Source organism: Passer domesticus, chromosome 6 (genome assembly GCF_036417665.1).
Source record: "Passer domesticus isolate bPasDom1 chromosome 6, bPasDom1.hap1, whole genome shotgun sequence".
NCBI lineage: Eukaryota > Metazoa > Chordata > Aves > Passeriformes > Passeridae > Passer > Passer domesticus.
In genome coordinates, this window is record NC_087479.1 from 17,950,859 (window position 1) to 17,968,364 (window position 17,506).

Sequence of the window (17,506 nt, forward strand, 5' to 3'; positions counted from 1 at the left end):
ACGGAAAAACCATCTGAGCTCACTGTGAAGCAGCAAGTGTTCCAGTGCTATTTTTGGTTTAGTAGTACTGTATACTGGGGGAGCTTTCTATGAAATGACAGGTGACACTACAGAATCTTGGAATAAGCTTATATGAAATATGCTGTTCATGGAAATATATATGTTCCACATATTTAGCATTTAGTCTACTCTGATAAATGACTGTAGCTTCTCTTGATCCCCAACTTAATGCCTCCTTACAGGTCTCACTTTGCGAACTTGAAAACACTAATTGGTGCTTTTATTGTCAGAAAAATTGTACCTCAGTTAATTCACCTGAAGAAAGCAGAAAACATAAAATAATCCACTACACTGGCTTTGATCTATTAGGCCAGGGAGAAAAAAAGAAAGTAAAAAACTCAAGGTTTAACTCCTGAAATTATTAGGTAAGACCAAAACTACTAAAACCCCTGTATATATAATACAAAATGAGGAAAAAGCGAAGCTGCAGTTATTGATGGAAAAGATGGATAAGAACTAAATCCCACTGATAAGGGTGTTTTCATTGCTCTGTCTGTCCTTACCCGTCTTGGCACTAGAGCAGATTGACAGTAGGTTGTTTGAATTCATGTAAGCAAGGTGACATCAGTAATGTCACCAGTTTCGCACTTAGCCACCTCAAGAATAAAATCAGCACTGTCAGTGGAAAATGGGAATGACCCTGATGGGTGCACAGAAAACTCTCAGTTCTTAGATACTTAGATAACTTCTTTGATCTTTTCCAGATTAGCTCTAGGTAGACTTAAATTGGTCTCATTAGCCAGCACTAATTTATTCTTATTTGAAGAATGTTTTGCAAATTATCTGCCTCATCACTGTGGAAAGAACCTGTGGGTAAACAAACTTAAAAAGAAAAAGAGTGGAAAACATATTTTTGTAAAGGTGTTTTAATTTTACTTAAATAACTATAAGATTAGCTACCTTTCCTGGAGGAAGAGGTTGTTTTTTTTCTTTTTGACACCTATAAAAAATTCTGCATTCATGCCACAAAATGGGTTCAGACGACTTGTTAGCCTGGCTGAAGTTGCTCAGCTATTTAACAATGTTTTGCTCAAAGCTGAGAATACTGTTTAAAAGAGAAATTTGTGTGAACTTATTCTCAACCGTTAGTGTTATATAATGTGATTATTTATGTATTTATTTATTTAAATATGACTTGGTGTAACACTGCAGTGGATTCAATTTTTGTAACATGTTATTATTACAATGTATATATTTCGTTAGTAAGTACAATTATGCCTTAGCATTTTTATTCATCTGTAGCAGTTAGACTCTACTGTGAATTTCCTCTGAATGCATGCCTAACTGTAAAAAAGACCCTCCTTTTTGTGTCAGTCCTGCATTTCATGTGTTATTGTTCATTAAGTAATTCTTTTTCTGAGTCCTGCTTTTGTGCTCTTTTCAGCAGCTCTAAAAATGCTGTGCCTGATTCACCATTGCTTTCTCTCTTCATTTGTACCCTCAGCTGCTCTGCTTTTGTGTCAGTGACAAAGGTACACAATAATCATGAGTCAGGCCTTTTACAGATCCTTTCATTAACATTGTTACCATTTTTACTTAAAAAAACCAAAAACCTTTGGCTGAGTTTATCGCTCAGGGACAAGGGGATGTCCTGAGCATTTGTTACTGATTTGAAGGCCATTCTTTTTGTTCCTGTCTCTCTCATGAGACAATTCTGACATACACTGAAATGCATTTTAATTTTTACTATGTGGGGACTGGAGGAAGAATTACTATGCACAACTTTGATGCCAGGCAGCTCCAAATTACTTTTTGTTCAAGGATGTCCAAGAGGCACTTGTCTCCTAACTTACACAAGGCAAGGTTTCTAATATTTAATTTTTACATATCAGGAAAATGAAGCATTTAGTAGAAGTAAACAAGTCGCCTTAGTCAAACTAGAAATTAAACATAATTTTGGTTAAATCCTTATTCTCAGTGAAAAAAGGCAGGGGTGCCAATGTAGGACACTATGTAACATCCATGTGATCTGTTCTCTTCCTTTCACTACTCATTGAATAAGTCTGAAATCCTGCTATTGTGAATGTGTGTCCATACCTCTTAAAAAAGATAGATCATCCTGTGGTATTTTAGCAAAATACTCAAAGTGGCTCTTTGGAAAAAGAGGCAATAAGGAATGAATTCAGATTTTATGTTTTTGTGTTGTTTTTCCCCTTGGTACTTGGCAGTTTCTTCCATGTCTTATATTTGCATTATAATACTAATCTTATTGAACTATTTATATTCATCCAGACACAGAAAATAAATACACACTCAAATGAAATATGAAGTGTAGGGATCATAAACAGTTTCAGAACTAAAAGTATCTATGAAATATCCCATATTTATTCTACCTGGTTCTGAATGCATCCCAGATCAGAGGAGTACTTAACAAGGGTCTGACACTGCATCTCTAAAAGAAATGCTCCTGTTTTAGGGGAAGACACTATTGCTCACAAGCTGGTTAGATATTAACCAGTTCAGGCAATATCCCTTCTGTATATTACAAAGATAACTTCTGAGATCTTATTTCCTGTCTATGCAATGCCTTAATCTGAAATGAGATCTCATTCCTGGGTTAAAGGAGATGCTTGATTTGAAAACCTAATTTGGAAATATGACTTAGAGTGACCTCCGCATTGCTTTTCCAGAATAAATAGAGAATTTATACTGCCACTGAAATTAATCCACGGTAAGGTTTCTAGTAATTTACAGGTTTCTCATGAAACTTTATTGGGTGCTGAGTTTATTAACAGAAGAGAAAATCTGAAATAAATCTGCCAGAGTCAATTGTGTTAATCCAGGCTTGCATCAATATTAATGGAAACAAAATATAAGTATATATTAAATAAATTGAGAGTTTATATGATTTAGGAGTGTAAAATATTACAATTACACTGGCTATATTTGAATTCAGTTTATAGAAGTCAGTAACACATACTCTTTGTTCAAGAGCTTTCCAGTGTGGATTTACATAGGTAATTTTATATCAGGCTTTTTGGTATTTGACATAAATCCTTTATCTTCTGGAGTAAACCAATAATACAGCTTTCTATTTTTGAAAATGAGATTTAACCTTCATATTTGTGAATGAAACCTGGAAATCCTGAGTCTAGAAAAACCAAAGCATGAATTATTTCTACATAAATTGGCACCTTTTCAGTAAGGGAAGAGGGGTTTATTTCATTTTAACCTTGGTCCTGTTGAATGCTTGGTGCTGGTGAGACAATGTGGGTGTACACATACTTGTATGGAGGTGTGAATTTGCACTTTATCTTACACATTGAACTGATATGGAACATATTGATGCCTTTCTGAAGCTCAGGAATGTTTTTCCAGGTGGTGTTTGTGGTAGATTAGTCACTTCCTCGTGCATAGAAAATGGGAATAATGATAAATGGGGTCCAGACATGGGGGTTTACTATTACCTGGGCAGGACTCTCACTAACAGGGAGAGAGGGTTGTATTCCACCCAACAAGCTCACAAAAGGCATCAAGAGACATACCAGTTGACACCAGCATAATCAGTGTGTCATTCACAACGAATACAATTACAGAAATACACTCAAACATTTTTTTCCTGTTATTTCCTTTTTCTAGAATAAACAAGTGAGTCAAACAAAGATCCGGGTGATCTCCACCATTGTCTTCATTCTGGCAGGCTGCATTGTCTTTGTGACCATTCCTGCATTTATCTTCAAATACATCGAGGGATGGACAGCCTTGGAGTCCATTTACTTTGTAGTTGTCACTCTGACCACTGTTGGCTTCGGTGACTTTGTAGCAGGTGAGCAGCTTTGAGCCAAGATGCTGTGCACAAGGGCCTTGGCTATTAGAATTTGTTTTCTGGTATAGAGAGGAGGCTCTTCGCAATGTGTTTTATTCCACTGAAATGATGCCAGGTGTTTCTGTTGGGATTACTGTGCAGTACAACACCAGGCTGATTTAAAGTCCAGGTGCCTTGCCATTTGTAGATTGTGAGCCTTCAGCAGTGTAGATAACAGGAGCCTGGAAAATCCTGATTATACTTTATCATTCAATGAATTATGCAAAAGCAAAATTACTTTCCCATTGAATTAAAGATTTGGATTGGTCCATTAGTGCTCAGTCTGAGGCTGACTGCAGGAGCAAGCAGCCCAAGTGATGAATGGAGGAAGCTTTTACAAAGGATGACTGAGCCAGAGGTCTGTAGAATTTTCTGGTCAGATGCAGTAGTGGGCTGCTACTACAGGAACTGCAGCATTTCAAAACCTGCATTCAGTTTCCCAACCTTGGCAGAAATTCTGACATTGCAGTTGACCTGTTAAGGAAAACTCTTGTAGGAGAGAAGGACTAATGGGGTATGTATCTCAGTGCTTGGGGGAGACTCTCCAAGATTAATACAGTACAAGCAGGAACTATAAATACCTACCCATGTACAATTTACAAAGAGGCAATTGAGATAACTGGCTGGAGAGATGAGAGAGACTTTTTTTTCCCCACGCAGCTGCTTTGCTAACAAAAAGGTGGTTAAAATAAGTGAATTTTTTCCCATCAGTGCATGACCTCTTCTCATCATTCCTGTTAGTGGCCCTAATTAAAGGTATTAAGCTGCCTGTGTTACAAACAGTCATATTGTGTTTCTAAGTTCCTATAAACAGAATGAGTTTAAAACATCAAATAAAACTACAAAATTTTCTTTGCTGAAGAACAGTAGAAAAGTCTTTTTTGTAGAAAATACTCTAATCTTCCTTTGTTATGACATACTGGCATAGAAGACATGAATTATTGAGAAAAAAAGTCACTGAACAAAGGAAGACCCAGGTATAAAAAAGCAAGTTTTAGGACCATTCAGTTACAGAAGTGATTGTGTGAGCTTTGCCCATTTTAACCACTTAGACGTGTAAAGGAATTCACTGATATTCTTTGAGGTATCACAGTGTGAAATAAAAATAATTTACAATACTTTTCTTAATAATACAACATTTCAGTATTGTTTAATAATGTGATAGTAAAAAAAATCTGAATATTAAATTGCTCTGTATGCATATGGTTAGGAGAATATAACCCACAGCTGGGTGGTGACTAACAAGCAGGATTTTCCAAAAATCATATGGAAGACCTGAAGCAAGAAAACTTCAGAGGCATTTTCATGGTAAGAGTTTAAGGCAGGTGATCACCAGGAGATTTGGGGTCTATTGCTGGTTTTGAGAGACATTTTCTGCCCCTTTTATTTTCTGCCACTTTAATCTCTCAGTATCACTGTTCCTTCAACAGCAAATCAAAAATACTCTATCTTAACAGTTAAAACAGTGTCAATGGAGCTGTGCTGGCTTATTCCCCTAGAACAAATCCCAGCTCATGGGAAACTGGGAGGTTTTTGTACTACAGCTGGAAATAAAATTGTGCATGGAGCCTGAAAAAACACAGTATCTGATAGGCTGAAAAAAGTGGTCTCATACTTTCTCAGTCACCTGATTACTGTGCAAGATAGATCCAGACAATCCGTTTCCTAGTGAGCTTCCTCAGGGACATGTATGATCAGAAGAAGCTTCTTGTACCATAGCAACAGCCGTCCCTACCTCCCATTGTTTCAGACTCTTAAAGACTGGAAAAAACGAGTGTGATTCATGCAGTCTATGGGGAGAAATTAACATCAAAACCAGTGTTTGGGTCCCTGCCAAGTCTCAAATGTCTGACCTTCCATGGGGGTGTTCAAACACTGCAACTACATTCATATAGAGTCTTGATAAAATGAAAGAGTCATAGGAACGTCTCAGATTGCAAAAAGCAAAAGGGAAAATGCTGAACTGTGTTGTCTGGTGATTTTAACAGGGAAAACCCCTAAAATCTCTCTGCAATCATATAGAGGAAATATGCAGACCTCTGCCTGAGTCTCCTTCTAGGCTTGCTCTTCGGGCAGGGATTTACACAGGTACTACCAAGGTGATGTCAGGTTCACTTGCACTGAGGGATATGGTGGTGCCCATGGGGCTCTGCAGACTCTTTCCTGCTCACCCTCTTCCACTCAGGGCTGTGCCTGCCTCTCACTGGCTCATTCTTGCAGTGCACATAGCACTGTGATGGGACTGAGAGTCTCGTCAGTGGGGTTGCTTTTTTTTGTAAAAATTTCTGTATTTTACTCTATAGCAGGCAGCAGCCTGGCCCCTACTACACTTATTTGGGAGTCTTTGTAGTGCATTAGGTTTGCCAAATGTCTCACTTCTTGTTAGGCCAGCTCATCCAGAGACTTGCATGAAGAACAATATAGTACATTTGTTGCTTAGTTTGATCCATATCTCCTATGAAGTCACTGTCCAGAGCATGCATCTCTCTGAATGATACCCAAGACTGTACAGCCTTATTTTCAGGGCTAATGCGTGGTTGGCTTCCTGCCAGATACCCTGATTTGGAAGAAAAGGCTACATTTCTTTTTTCTGCACACAGATCCCTCAATCCTGTAGCTAAACCCAAAAAAGTCTAAAAACTCTATAACTTAAAGGGGTTGACCTGTAAATTTACTTAAATATGAGGCTGCAGGCAGTTCAGAATAAGGAAGACTAGCTGTATTAAACTTTTTTCTTGGACAGGTATTTGTGCTGTTGCAAGTACTGTCAAAGCAGAATTTCAGAGCTGCTTCAGCATATGAGCAGTACAAAGTATTTACTGGGTGCTCTGGCAGGTCACATAGCAGCAGAACAATAGGTAATTTTGAAGACAAATTAAAACAGACTGAGTTCCTCCCATCTGACAAGCTTTTTGTCTTATTATCAGAACAGTGCTGTTGACAAGAGTTAGGAAATACTTTAGGCATTTTTCAGAATTGCAGATATTTTGTAATGATTTTGTCACCACATGATTTGTAAGCATAAATATATGCTTATTTCAGGAGGAAATGCTGACATCAAATACATGGAGTGGTACAAACCCTTAGTGTGGTTCTGGATCCTTGTTGGCCTTGCCTACTTTGCTGCTGTTCTGAGTATGATTGGAGACTGGTTAAAAGTCCTGTCCAAGAAGACACAAGAAGAGGTATGACCAGTAATTTGTCAGCAGTTTGTCATTTTACAAGAGAGATTTAAGGGCCTGATTCCTGCTTGTCTAAATAAGGATGCTGCTCTGCATGACCAATGCTCAATATGCTCTGTGGTTTACTTCACTGTCTGCCTTTGGTATGCTGGTAGCTCTGATGTTTAGCTCCTTCACAAAGGAAGAGAAAAAAAGCAACAGAAGCAACCAAGGCTGTTACACCTCTATCAGTACTCAAAAATACACAGAACGCATCAGTAGGATTGCAATTATGGAATGAGATGCCAGCCTTTACTCTGAAACTAGCTATGAAATTGTACTAAAAATGTCAGTGTCCTCTCCTTAAAAATTAGGAGATTTTCCTGTCTTTTCCTATGCCAGGGAATGTGGTTCTGAGTAGAAGTTTAGATTCAGGTCTTTTACTATGTACTCTGTTTTTAAAAGTTGAAGAAACTGAGTGGTCAGCATCACGGAGAGCATAACTAAATTCACTCAGAACATGCCCTCCCTGATTCAAAGAGGATACTGCTCTATTTCCTATTTTTCTATTTTGCTCTTTCTATTTTCCACACTTATTTGAGTGTGGATATTTTCCATACTTATGTGAGTGTGAATATTTTCCACACTCAAATAAGTGTGGAAAATAGAAAGGCAATTGCCATGCCTCTAGAGCCGAAGCCTGTGGTGGAGGATGTTAGTAATATTTCAAATTTTAAGGCAACCCTGATTTACTAGCAATGTTTACCTGGCAGGGCTAACCAAACAGCAGCCAAAATTTGGCAGTGGGGTAGTGCTGTTTCTAATTTTTTGAAGGCATCTGCACCACCCAAGGCCTGGTGCATCCCCCATGCATCTCCATTAATAAAGGGGACTGCAGAGAGTGTTGCTGTTCCGTTGAGCATCAGGCACCTACAGCAAGGAATCTGGTCTCCCATGCAGATGCCTTCTGCCACAGTGCTACATGGACACCTGCACATCTGGACTGCAGAAAAAAAAGATGACTCCTTGTGGGTTATTGTATGCAAAAACTTGAGTTCAGGCTGCAGCATCACAAAGCATTGATTGTGGTGGGCTCCTGCAGACACTGTACTCCTAAATCTGTTCTTCTTTAGCTGAACTTTGAGAAAGGCCTGTTTTAACTGAATTATTGTTTGGTCATTTATCTTGAGTTTTCTCATTTTGGAAGGCATATTTATTGAATACAGCCATCCCTTGGTTCTTTGTTATTAGCCCTTACTCCAGCCTCCAGTGCAAAGGAGTAAAACAGAGAAAGACAGTAATAGGACATTCAAGGATTTGCTCATAGTGCCTATACAGGATGTGTGTTGAAAACTCCTCCAGATGGCTTGACAGTGTGGTATTAGGACAGTTGTGCAATGGAAATCTCCATTAAAGACAGCTACATTTGTCCATGAAAATGAGCCCTAGAGTGGGGGAGTAAGAGGGCCTCTTGAAATTAGCTAATGGATGTGGTATTCACATGCCCTCTGAACAGAGAGAAGCAGAGAAAAGAATGACGAAAACAATTCTTAACTCATTTGCTGCTCCTGTGTTTGTGCCCATGTAGAATGTATTCTGGAGATTGTTTACCTGAGGTGACCAATTGGATCCATGTGTGTGGGTAGGGACTCTCGGGTAGAGAGTCACGAGTTTTTCAGTTATTAGTTAGTAGTAGTTAGAATTTAGTAAGCAAGTATGATGTAGTATAGAATGTATCTCTTTAATATAGTATAGTTTTAATAAAGTGAGTGTTCAGCATTCCAAAGCCATGGAGTCAGATGTGCATCATTGTTCCCTGCATCTGGGGTCATCATAAATACAATAAATGGGAATTAAACATTAACTGCTCTGTGACTCTGGCTCTGAACAGAAACTTCAGTGGGCCTAAACATCTGCATCCATGAGCAATACAGGAAAACACATTCCTGTACTGCTGCACTGGTCGTTATGTTGTTCTGAAGTGTATTGGTTTAACTGTATGTGATTAGCTTTGCCCTCTCTTGACCATCTACTGCTGACATTATGAGTCAGGAATTTGGTTCTTAATCAAGGATGGATTAGCATGAACATGTCCCATGATGTAACACAGCTATAAAATGTGTGGGGTGGCAAAGTGACGCAGGCAGATGAGTTCTATGTCACAAAAGCCATCAGTTGGTATGTTTAGAGTTTGCCCAGTGTAAGCCCTTTACTACTGAAGTTTGGGTCCAGATGGATGCAGTGGAGGTGGGACCACTCCCCAGTTTCATGCCACAGAAGAAAGTGCTTATGTTACTGTTCTACAGGAAAGATTTTTTTTTAAAATTAATTTCTCTTTCCTCATGTTGCTCATGTTGTAAAGGTTGGAGAAATAAAAGCCCACGCAGCAGAGTGGAAAGCAAACATGACGGCTGAGTTCAGAGAGACACGGAGGCGGCTCAGCGTGGAGATCCATGACAAGCTTCAACGGGCAGCCACCATCCGGAGCATGGAGCGCAGGCGCCTGGGCCTGGAGCAGCGAGCCCACTCCTTGGACATGCTCTCTCCAGAGAAGCGCTCTGTCTTTGCTACCTTGGAAACAGGACGCTTCAAGGCCTCCTCTCAGGAAAGCATCAACAACAGGCCTAACAACCTGCGCCTCAAAGGGTCAGATAAGCTCAGCAAGCATGGGCAGGGGGCGTCTGAGGACAACATCATCAACAAATTTGGATCGTCCGCTAAGATGACCAAAAGGAAAAACAAAGACCTGAAAAAGACCATGCCTGAGGATATGCATAAAATTTATGAGACCTTCAGAAACTACTCCCTGGCTGAAGGAAAAAAGGGAGAGGAGAGAGAGAAGATGTATAATTCCAAGAATACTACTAGCACTGCAGTTCTTACCAACTTTATTCAGCAACACTCAGACCTGGAAAATGGAGAAATTCCCAATGAAGCCAAAGAAAGGAAGCATAAAAACAAAGTATGACTTTAACACAGAAGTTAAATGTAAAAGATGCTTGACTTGAATTAACAATGTCGGTGTTTTTACATACATATATAGTGAGACACGTGCCTTATACAGACTCCTTATTCAGTCTGAATTATATAGCATCCAAGAATATTTCACTGTGCCATAAAGACTCAAGCTTGCTCTGCCAAAATAAATCAGGAACACAGCACTGCAGAATGGCAACAGAAAGCTTCGCACATGGAAATTTCAGCCTGTATAAGATTACCAGGACAAGACACAAAGGAAGGGATTGGACCATAGCAACATCACCAGAGGGCTCTACCATGGTGTGATATTAGACAAAGGGCAACTATGCAAGAAGGGCCTATGGAAAGGGATGAAAAACAGTCTATCTTTGTAATGGAGTATGCATCCATAAAGCCTTCCCCTGGTGATTAAAATGAGGAGAAATGATTGGAGTGAACTAGAAACTTTCAGTAAGGCTTAGTTTACGTTTTGGCACGTGATCCAAGCTAGATTTTTTTTCCCCCCTATACTGGATTCAGATGCATTACCTTTCTAAATGCCAAAAGAATGTCCATGGACACAGCTAGCAGCTGAGCGCTGGTTGGAAAATCAACATAGACATAAGTAAGGGTTGGATTGCTCTTTTCACTAAAAAAAAGAAAAAAAAGAAAACAAAAAACTCTGTGGGTATTTATCTTAAGCAATGAAAAAAAAACCAAAAAAAAGAAAATAAACAAATGGATTTTTTTTCTTATGTAGGAAAATTCAATGTAAAGTCAAGGCAAGAAAGTGCATATGAAGAAAATACAACATCTCATATTATGTTGTTTAAAAGAAGAGAAACATCAATTTAATGATATTTGGCTAAAAGTATAAAACAGTGGGCCAACTTTTTTTAAAAAAAATTTCTCATTCACACTTTCCACTACTGAAAAAGCCCCTTCTATTTTAATGCTGTAAGACTATAAGGACAGAAGGGAAGCTGTAACTTTTGCATGTCAGCAAACTGCTGTTCTCTAGCTGAATCTGAATTTTTAAAAATAGACATAAAAGCATATACGTGATTCAAATGAGGGCCAGGGCTACCATAGAATTTCAGGGCTCTCTGCTCCCTTTTGCTGGGTTTTGTTTAGACATAAGCTGCTGTCATAGTCGCAGAAAAAAAAAAAAAAAGAGAAAAAAATAGAAAAAAGAAATTTAGAAAAAAAATATTGTGGTAATCTTTTAAGTGCTTATAGCTTTAAGTGCCATTAATGCCATCCTATTTTGTAACTTTTTAAACAAGTATTTTAAATTATTTGGTTCGTTTCCATTCAAGTACTATCTTTGTTGGAAATTTGGTATCCCTTTTTGATAAAAACTAAACATGATCTCTCTGCATTTCTAGACTAAAGTGAAATGTAACTAAACTGTGGGCATTTTTAAAAATCCTTTGTGCTGTCTGGACATATGGATATGAAAAATAGAATTGTGTTTTCAAAGAAAATGCTGCAAAATAATTAATGGGAATTGTAAAAAACTACTAAATTTTTTTATAGTGTCAGCCTGTGAGCTACTGGGTGGGCCACTGCAGATAGAAGATTTTGCATGCTGGAAATGAGATACACATGATTGGACCAGCAATGCTTTCCCTGAGCTTTCACAAAATCCTAAATATTCTCACAATTCAAACTGTAGGACTATAGAAAAGGTAAGCATGGATGTTGATTGCAGAGACTCTTGCAAGCTAGTCAAACATGCAGACATCCACAGGTCATGCAGACACAGACTTTTGGAATTGCATGCTGAAGTCTACACAAACAAAAGTGCATGCATCATTCTCCGATACTTTCTGAGATTTTATGCACAATAAGACAACTCAAAATCAAACTGACCACCAGAACTCAAGATTGCCATGGCTATGAATGGAAGCATGGCACTGTGTATGCAAATTTTGAGTATACATATTTGCATATCTAATAACTGCTGAATTTGCAGGAGGGAGTCAAATTCCACTAGTACAGAGGAGGAAAGAAGTTTTTAGTTTGTTCTGTCTGCTGGTTCACTTCTCTTGAAATGTCTTATCATATTTCTAATTTCATTATCTGTCTGAAAATCAAGGAAGAAAAAGCAATGTTTGAAAAGTTTCAGGTCATTTGGGATTGCTCTAACTCAATAAGATCCAAGAGAAATTGAATTCTGCTTATTTCACCAGTGAATCTCTTAAGGTACAGGGCTGCGCTCTGGCTTCACCTTACCAGAGACAGGGCAGTAAGCCCAGACCCTTGAGAAGATTCCACATAATTCAAGAGCTGCCGTGGCTTCTGGAGACTTTTATGCCAGACAGCCCTGTGCTAGCTTCCACAAACACACCGGCTGGTGACCATCCCAGGATCCCATCCTCCTCCAGCCCCAGGCAGACACCAGCATGGTGCAGGTCTCCTCAAGCTCTGGAGCTCTTTAATCCACCTGTTATTGCTGGTTTTGGGCAGGCCTTGAGTTCCACATATGAGCAAATGTTCTGAAGTCTCATCCATGAGCAGCACTAATTCTGCAGTGTCAGGATGGATGAAGCATATCTGGATGTAGCAAGGCTGTTCAGATCTGGTGTTTTACTGGTAGGAGGTTAGGAGTGAAAGCTGCAGTTTAGATTTGCATTTGGATTCCAGAAAAGGTTCAGAAGTGCTGAGTTGTACAATTTGGGTCTGAGAATTGCAGTAATTCGTTGTTACATCATACTGGGCTTTGCATCTGTGAAGGATATGGCACCCAAAAACATCTCATCTGACTCTGAAAGCATGCGATCCATTCAGTTTTGCAAATAATTCTCCTTGGTTACCAAATGCTAAGATCAATATCATGCATGCAGTGTTATCTGCTCTTCAGATGAGTTCTTCTCACAAGAAATGCTTGCCTGCAATAGAAAAGTTCTGCATAGTCACATGGACATCTGTAAGGATATATCTCCCATGAGATGCATTTTCCATATACAAGATATAAAGTTTAACCATTGCCAGGGCATTTCTTCTGATTAGGGTCAGGGAAAGTAAAGTCTGTCTTGTAGGAATTGTCTGTGTGAGCAGGGAGTTGGACACCAGGCAAATCACACAAAATAAGCCAACATGGAAAAGTGAGGAGGCAGAATTTGTTGGGCAAACTCAGAATTGTTTGCTCTGATGCAAGAGAAGGACAATGACATCTTGGCATAGTTTTAATCTTAACTTTCTGGGTTCTCAGTTTGTCCCCTGTCCAGATTTTAGGTGATGGTGTGGGTGTATCATTCTAGTTTCTGTTTGGCCATGCCATGCAGGAGCCCCTGGCTGACATTTTATCAGCTGTTTTGTCAGCATCCCCTGGTTTGGGATATAATAGTTCAGGGACAAAAGGTGATGATCAATAAATCCCAGTGAGATACTGAGCAGAGAATTTGATGACCTTTTATATGAAAACAAAATGCTCTCTTTCATTCCTCTCCATTTCTGTGTCTGTGAAAATTGCTGAGAAGGTTGCCAGGCTATGACAGGAGTAAATGTTTTCTGCTAGATGATTGTCTATTAAATACCTCAATATACATAATTTTTATTATAATATGGGAAGTGCAAATGATGTATTTCATAGGGGGCCAGACAGAAACATCTTGACACCTAAAATGACATTTTAATGAGCTTTTCCCCATTTAAAGGGCATCTCTTGGTTTCAATTGTCTGCAACACCTTGAGAGAGAATCTCAGTTCAAACATCAGTGGTTTTATGGCTAAAATTCTCATCTTCTGGAATTTAGTAACACCTATAAAAAACTTGTCATATTATTTTTAGTGAGGCTATTCTACCATTATAGAAATTTTTTAGCAAAAGTATTCTGAACCATATCCAAAACTTCTTTCTCTAAATTAGGCCCTTTCCCAACAGCCTAAAAATAAGGTTGGTTACTGAAGGATGAGTTACTGACTTTAACTCTCTGATCCTGTCCTGAGCATAACATGACTTGACATGGGAATTGGGACCTGAAAGAACAAGGAAATATGGATTTTATGTGGCTGCAGCCCCCACACACAGAGGATGACTCAGCTGATGTATCCCTACAGCTTTCAGCTCTGCAGTCCCACTTTCCACTGCTTTGTGCAGGAGAATTCTGCATTTGAATTTGGGGATCTTTCTGAACAGTGGCATCATAAGCATCACTGAACTTGTGCAGATACTGGTTTTCAAAGGATTGGTAATTTCATTACCACTTAATAGGGAACATTATTTCTAATAAATCTTAGAAATAATAGTAAATAAAATAAAATAAACCCCCCCGCTCTCAAGTAATTTATATTCATGGGACCTGATTTGGATTGTGGCCATGAAATTATAAATCACCTGAGCTTCTCCTGCCTGGCTTTAGGATGTCGCTAGTACCAGTCTGCTTCCTCTAAAGCCATTAATGTACTATGCCAGAGACTTTCTGCAAAAATCTCTAACCCATAATAAATGAAATTATGCCTGAGTCCAGGTTATTAAAACCTTGTCCTTAAAAGCCCTTCATTGAAGTATTTGTATTTATGCTGTACATGGGCTGTTTGTTTGCCAGCTTTGGTTTTCTCAGGGGTTTATTTGTGTTGTCAGGTTGCATGATGTCTGCTACTCTCACTTTTCCCATCATCTACTAGAAATAAATTACAGGTAAAGACCAAGCATCATGTTATATTGTGTACTAATCTAGAGCAGGAAGTCTCCTACTAAACAGATATGAATCTGAAAGGTGAGTGAGGACTGTTTCAGTCCTCACTGTACATTTAGTTGTTCTGAGCTATATTTTGTCTAATCTAGGCCAAAATCTGCCCCTGTAAGTCTGTGCAGTAAAGCGAAGCTGCCTTGTTATTTTAAAGCTTTTTATAGCAAAGGCCTGCTGTTATAACTCATATCTACTGTGCAATTTATACTTACTGCAATGGCTTTATATCAATACTAAACACAAATAAGCTCAGCTTCAGAAACAGTTCGCTAGGCATTTAAATATCAATGAAAACACAAGGCAAATCAACACAAATCTGTGGAACTCAAATAAAGGCTTGTATATTAATATATAAAGCTGGTTTGCTGAAATGTATCACCAAAAAAAGCTAGATCTGAAAATTCCTTTGGGTTGCTGAAATTTTCCCAAGGTCCCATCTCCTTTACTATCAGTAACAGTTACTCTCCTTAATACCATTGCTGAACTGGACTGTATTTTTTCCTCCTGCCACTGCAGTTCATAACATTGTTAGTTTCTGTTGACTTGTGCTGTTGAAATCATGGAGGAAGCAGTTGCAAAAGCTAATTTGGAGTTGTCCTGGTGTAGCCAGTGCATAATCTGTGAGCTGGATCATGCTGGGATGGGAAGGCCACCCTAAAGGCAAGCCTTACCCACCCCACTGGTGAGTTCTTAGGAAGCAGCTGAAGAATGGCCCATGCTAACACCCCTCACGTGGCTCACGTCACTGGCTCTTGCACACAGGTTTACTGGTGATGTCTCCTCACTCCATGCAGGTAGATGAAAACTTCTTGTGCTCCCTCCTCTCTGGTTACAGGTCATAGCTGAGCTAAGTCTTATCAGCAGGAAATGACAGACTTGCTGCTTTCTGGAGAAAGAGGACATTTCTATAGCATTTAGCCTTTTGAGGCAAGGAGGATCTGCTTTCCCTCACTCATCTTCAGAGCAAAGCAAAGGCAGGTGATACTTGGCAGGTGAGAATACTTTTGTCTCCCAAATATATTCTGTCCCCAAAGTCTTTGTATTGTGAGAGCTGGATACTCTCAAGAGGAAAGGTTATGGTGCCTGTTTTGAGATGTAAGCTGAACATACCAGCTTTCAGCCTACCATTTAACAGTTTCTCAGATCCTGGATTCATATAGTAGATTTAATTAGAAAAAAGCAGAGCTTGTGTCTAGATCATATCTTCCCAACAATTGAAATTCATTCAGGGCAGTGTATCAATGTAGTTTTAGAGTGATTTTTTTTCCAGGTTCTATTAGAACTTGATCTAGATCTTGGACAGTACTGAGAAACCATTATTAGTCATTTTCAGCTTTGTGTTTAAAAAAGAAGTTTCTTAAAATTTGGGGAAACATTTTTTGGGATGCTGTTCTAAAATATTTTCTTGATCAACTTCAAATTGTACTATAAACAATCAGTAAAACCACTTGTAAGGATTTCTATCTACTTTCTTGTCTTTGTTCCTCTTTCACTACTTCACTCTTTCTGTAAGATTCAATGGTGCTTTAGAAAGGCATTCTCAGAAAAATGAAAATTTCCAAAATGTCATTACCAGAGTGCAGAGCAGAATGTGCTTGTACCAACTTGATAAGTTTTGCTGCTATTGTCTTTATTTTATGATGTAATGTTTTGAAAGATTAAAAAAAATTGCAACAAAGACCATCCAGATGAAAACATTTTCTTTGTTGTTTTATTTTTTTCTTCTCTTTCTTTTGCCTTATCATCCAGCAATGGGACGGGAACTATAATTAGTCTCCTCTTTCATGTATCTCCAGAAAACACTGCATACTGGTAATATCACTTTGCTGGACCTTTGAGCTTGTTTTTGCCCCTTCTACCTTTTCTCCTTGGTTGATGATCCAGATTCCTATATTTCCTGGGTGTCTAATTTGGGAAGCCATGGTGCTGGACTGGTTTCAAAAGAGAGACACAAATTTCCAGCCATATTTCTATTAATTTCATACTCACCCATTTCTGCATTTAGTGACCAGTCAATAGGGAAGCACGAATCAGAAATTTGAGGAGGCTCTCTCTTTCCTAGTTTCTTTACATAGAAATTATTTGCCAGAATGACTCGAAGAAGTTGTGGATGGAGAGATGAGGTGAAGTTTTTTGACCTTGGGAAGCACAGACAAGGTTGGGGTTATCTTTTACTGTGAATTCTTTTGTGTTTTTGCAGTTTTTTGGCTGTCTCTGTGTTGATTACTTTCTATGTTGGGCCTCAGATTCCCTCACGTCTTTTCCCTTTAGCCTGGGAAATTGCTACACAGGCCAGTCCACTCAGAGGGTGCAAACTCTTGAGCTATGGTTCCTCTTGTCAGCAAATTGGGGTGATAAAAAATTCCAGTAATTGTGGTTCATAGTTCTGCACACTGTGTATAGAGATCCCTCATGGCTGAGCCTTTGCTTGACTTTTAGGAAAAAAACCCAACAAAACTTCTCTGTATTGAGCAAGACAATCTCCCTTGTATTTGTGCTACTTTTTATATGCTGTTTGTTCTACTTTGTCCATACTGATTCTTGCTACTTGTTGTGTACTAACTGTGCAAGTCAATACGTATTTCACCAAAGCCCACCTCCACCTCCAAAATTCTCTCTCTCTTCCCTTATGAGTCTCTTAATTGGACCTACTTTAGCTACCTCTTATTTTTTATGAAAAATGGTTATTTGCATTTTTAAGTTTATGCACATTCTGCCTGTTTGCTTGAGTTCCAGCTCCACACTTTATCAAGCTACAGCTGGATTCTCTGACTTTGTGACCAATTGCCTGGGATATAGAGATGGTACATAAGTTTCTGGAGTCT

The 17,506-nt window shown here is 38.8% G+C and overlaps 1 protein-coding gene across 6 annotated transcripts in view; it reads left to right on the top strand.

The window, feature by feature from the left end:
- KCNK10 (potassium two pore domain channel subfamily K member 10) overlaps positions 1–16,378 on the top strand; it is a 60,141-nt gene extending 43,763 nt beyond the window's left edge. For all 6 annotated transcript variants that reach the window (XM_064423656.1, XM_064423658.1, XM_064423655.1 and 3 more), the window contains 3 exons: positions 3,640–3,826; positions 6,908–7,050; positions 9,389–16,378. In XM_064423656.1, coding sequence (XP_064279726.1) covers positions 3,640–3,826; positions 6,908–7,050; positions 9,389–9,994 — 936 coding nt within the window. In that variant the 3' untranslated portion in view covers positions 9,995–16,378. The remainder of the gene's footprint in view (positions 1–3,639; positions 3,827–6,907; positions 7,051–9,388) is intronic.
- Positions 16,379–17,506: the final 1,128 nt, after the last annotated feature.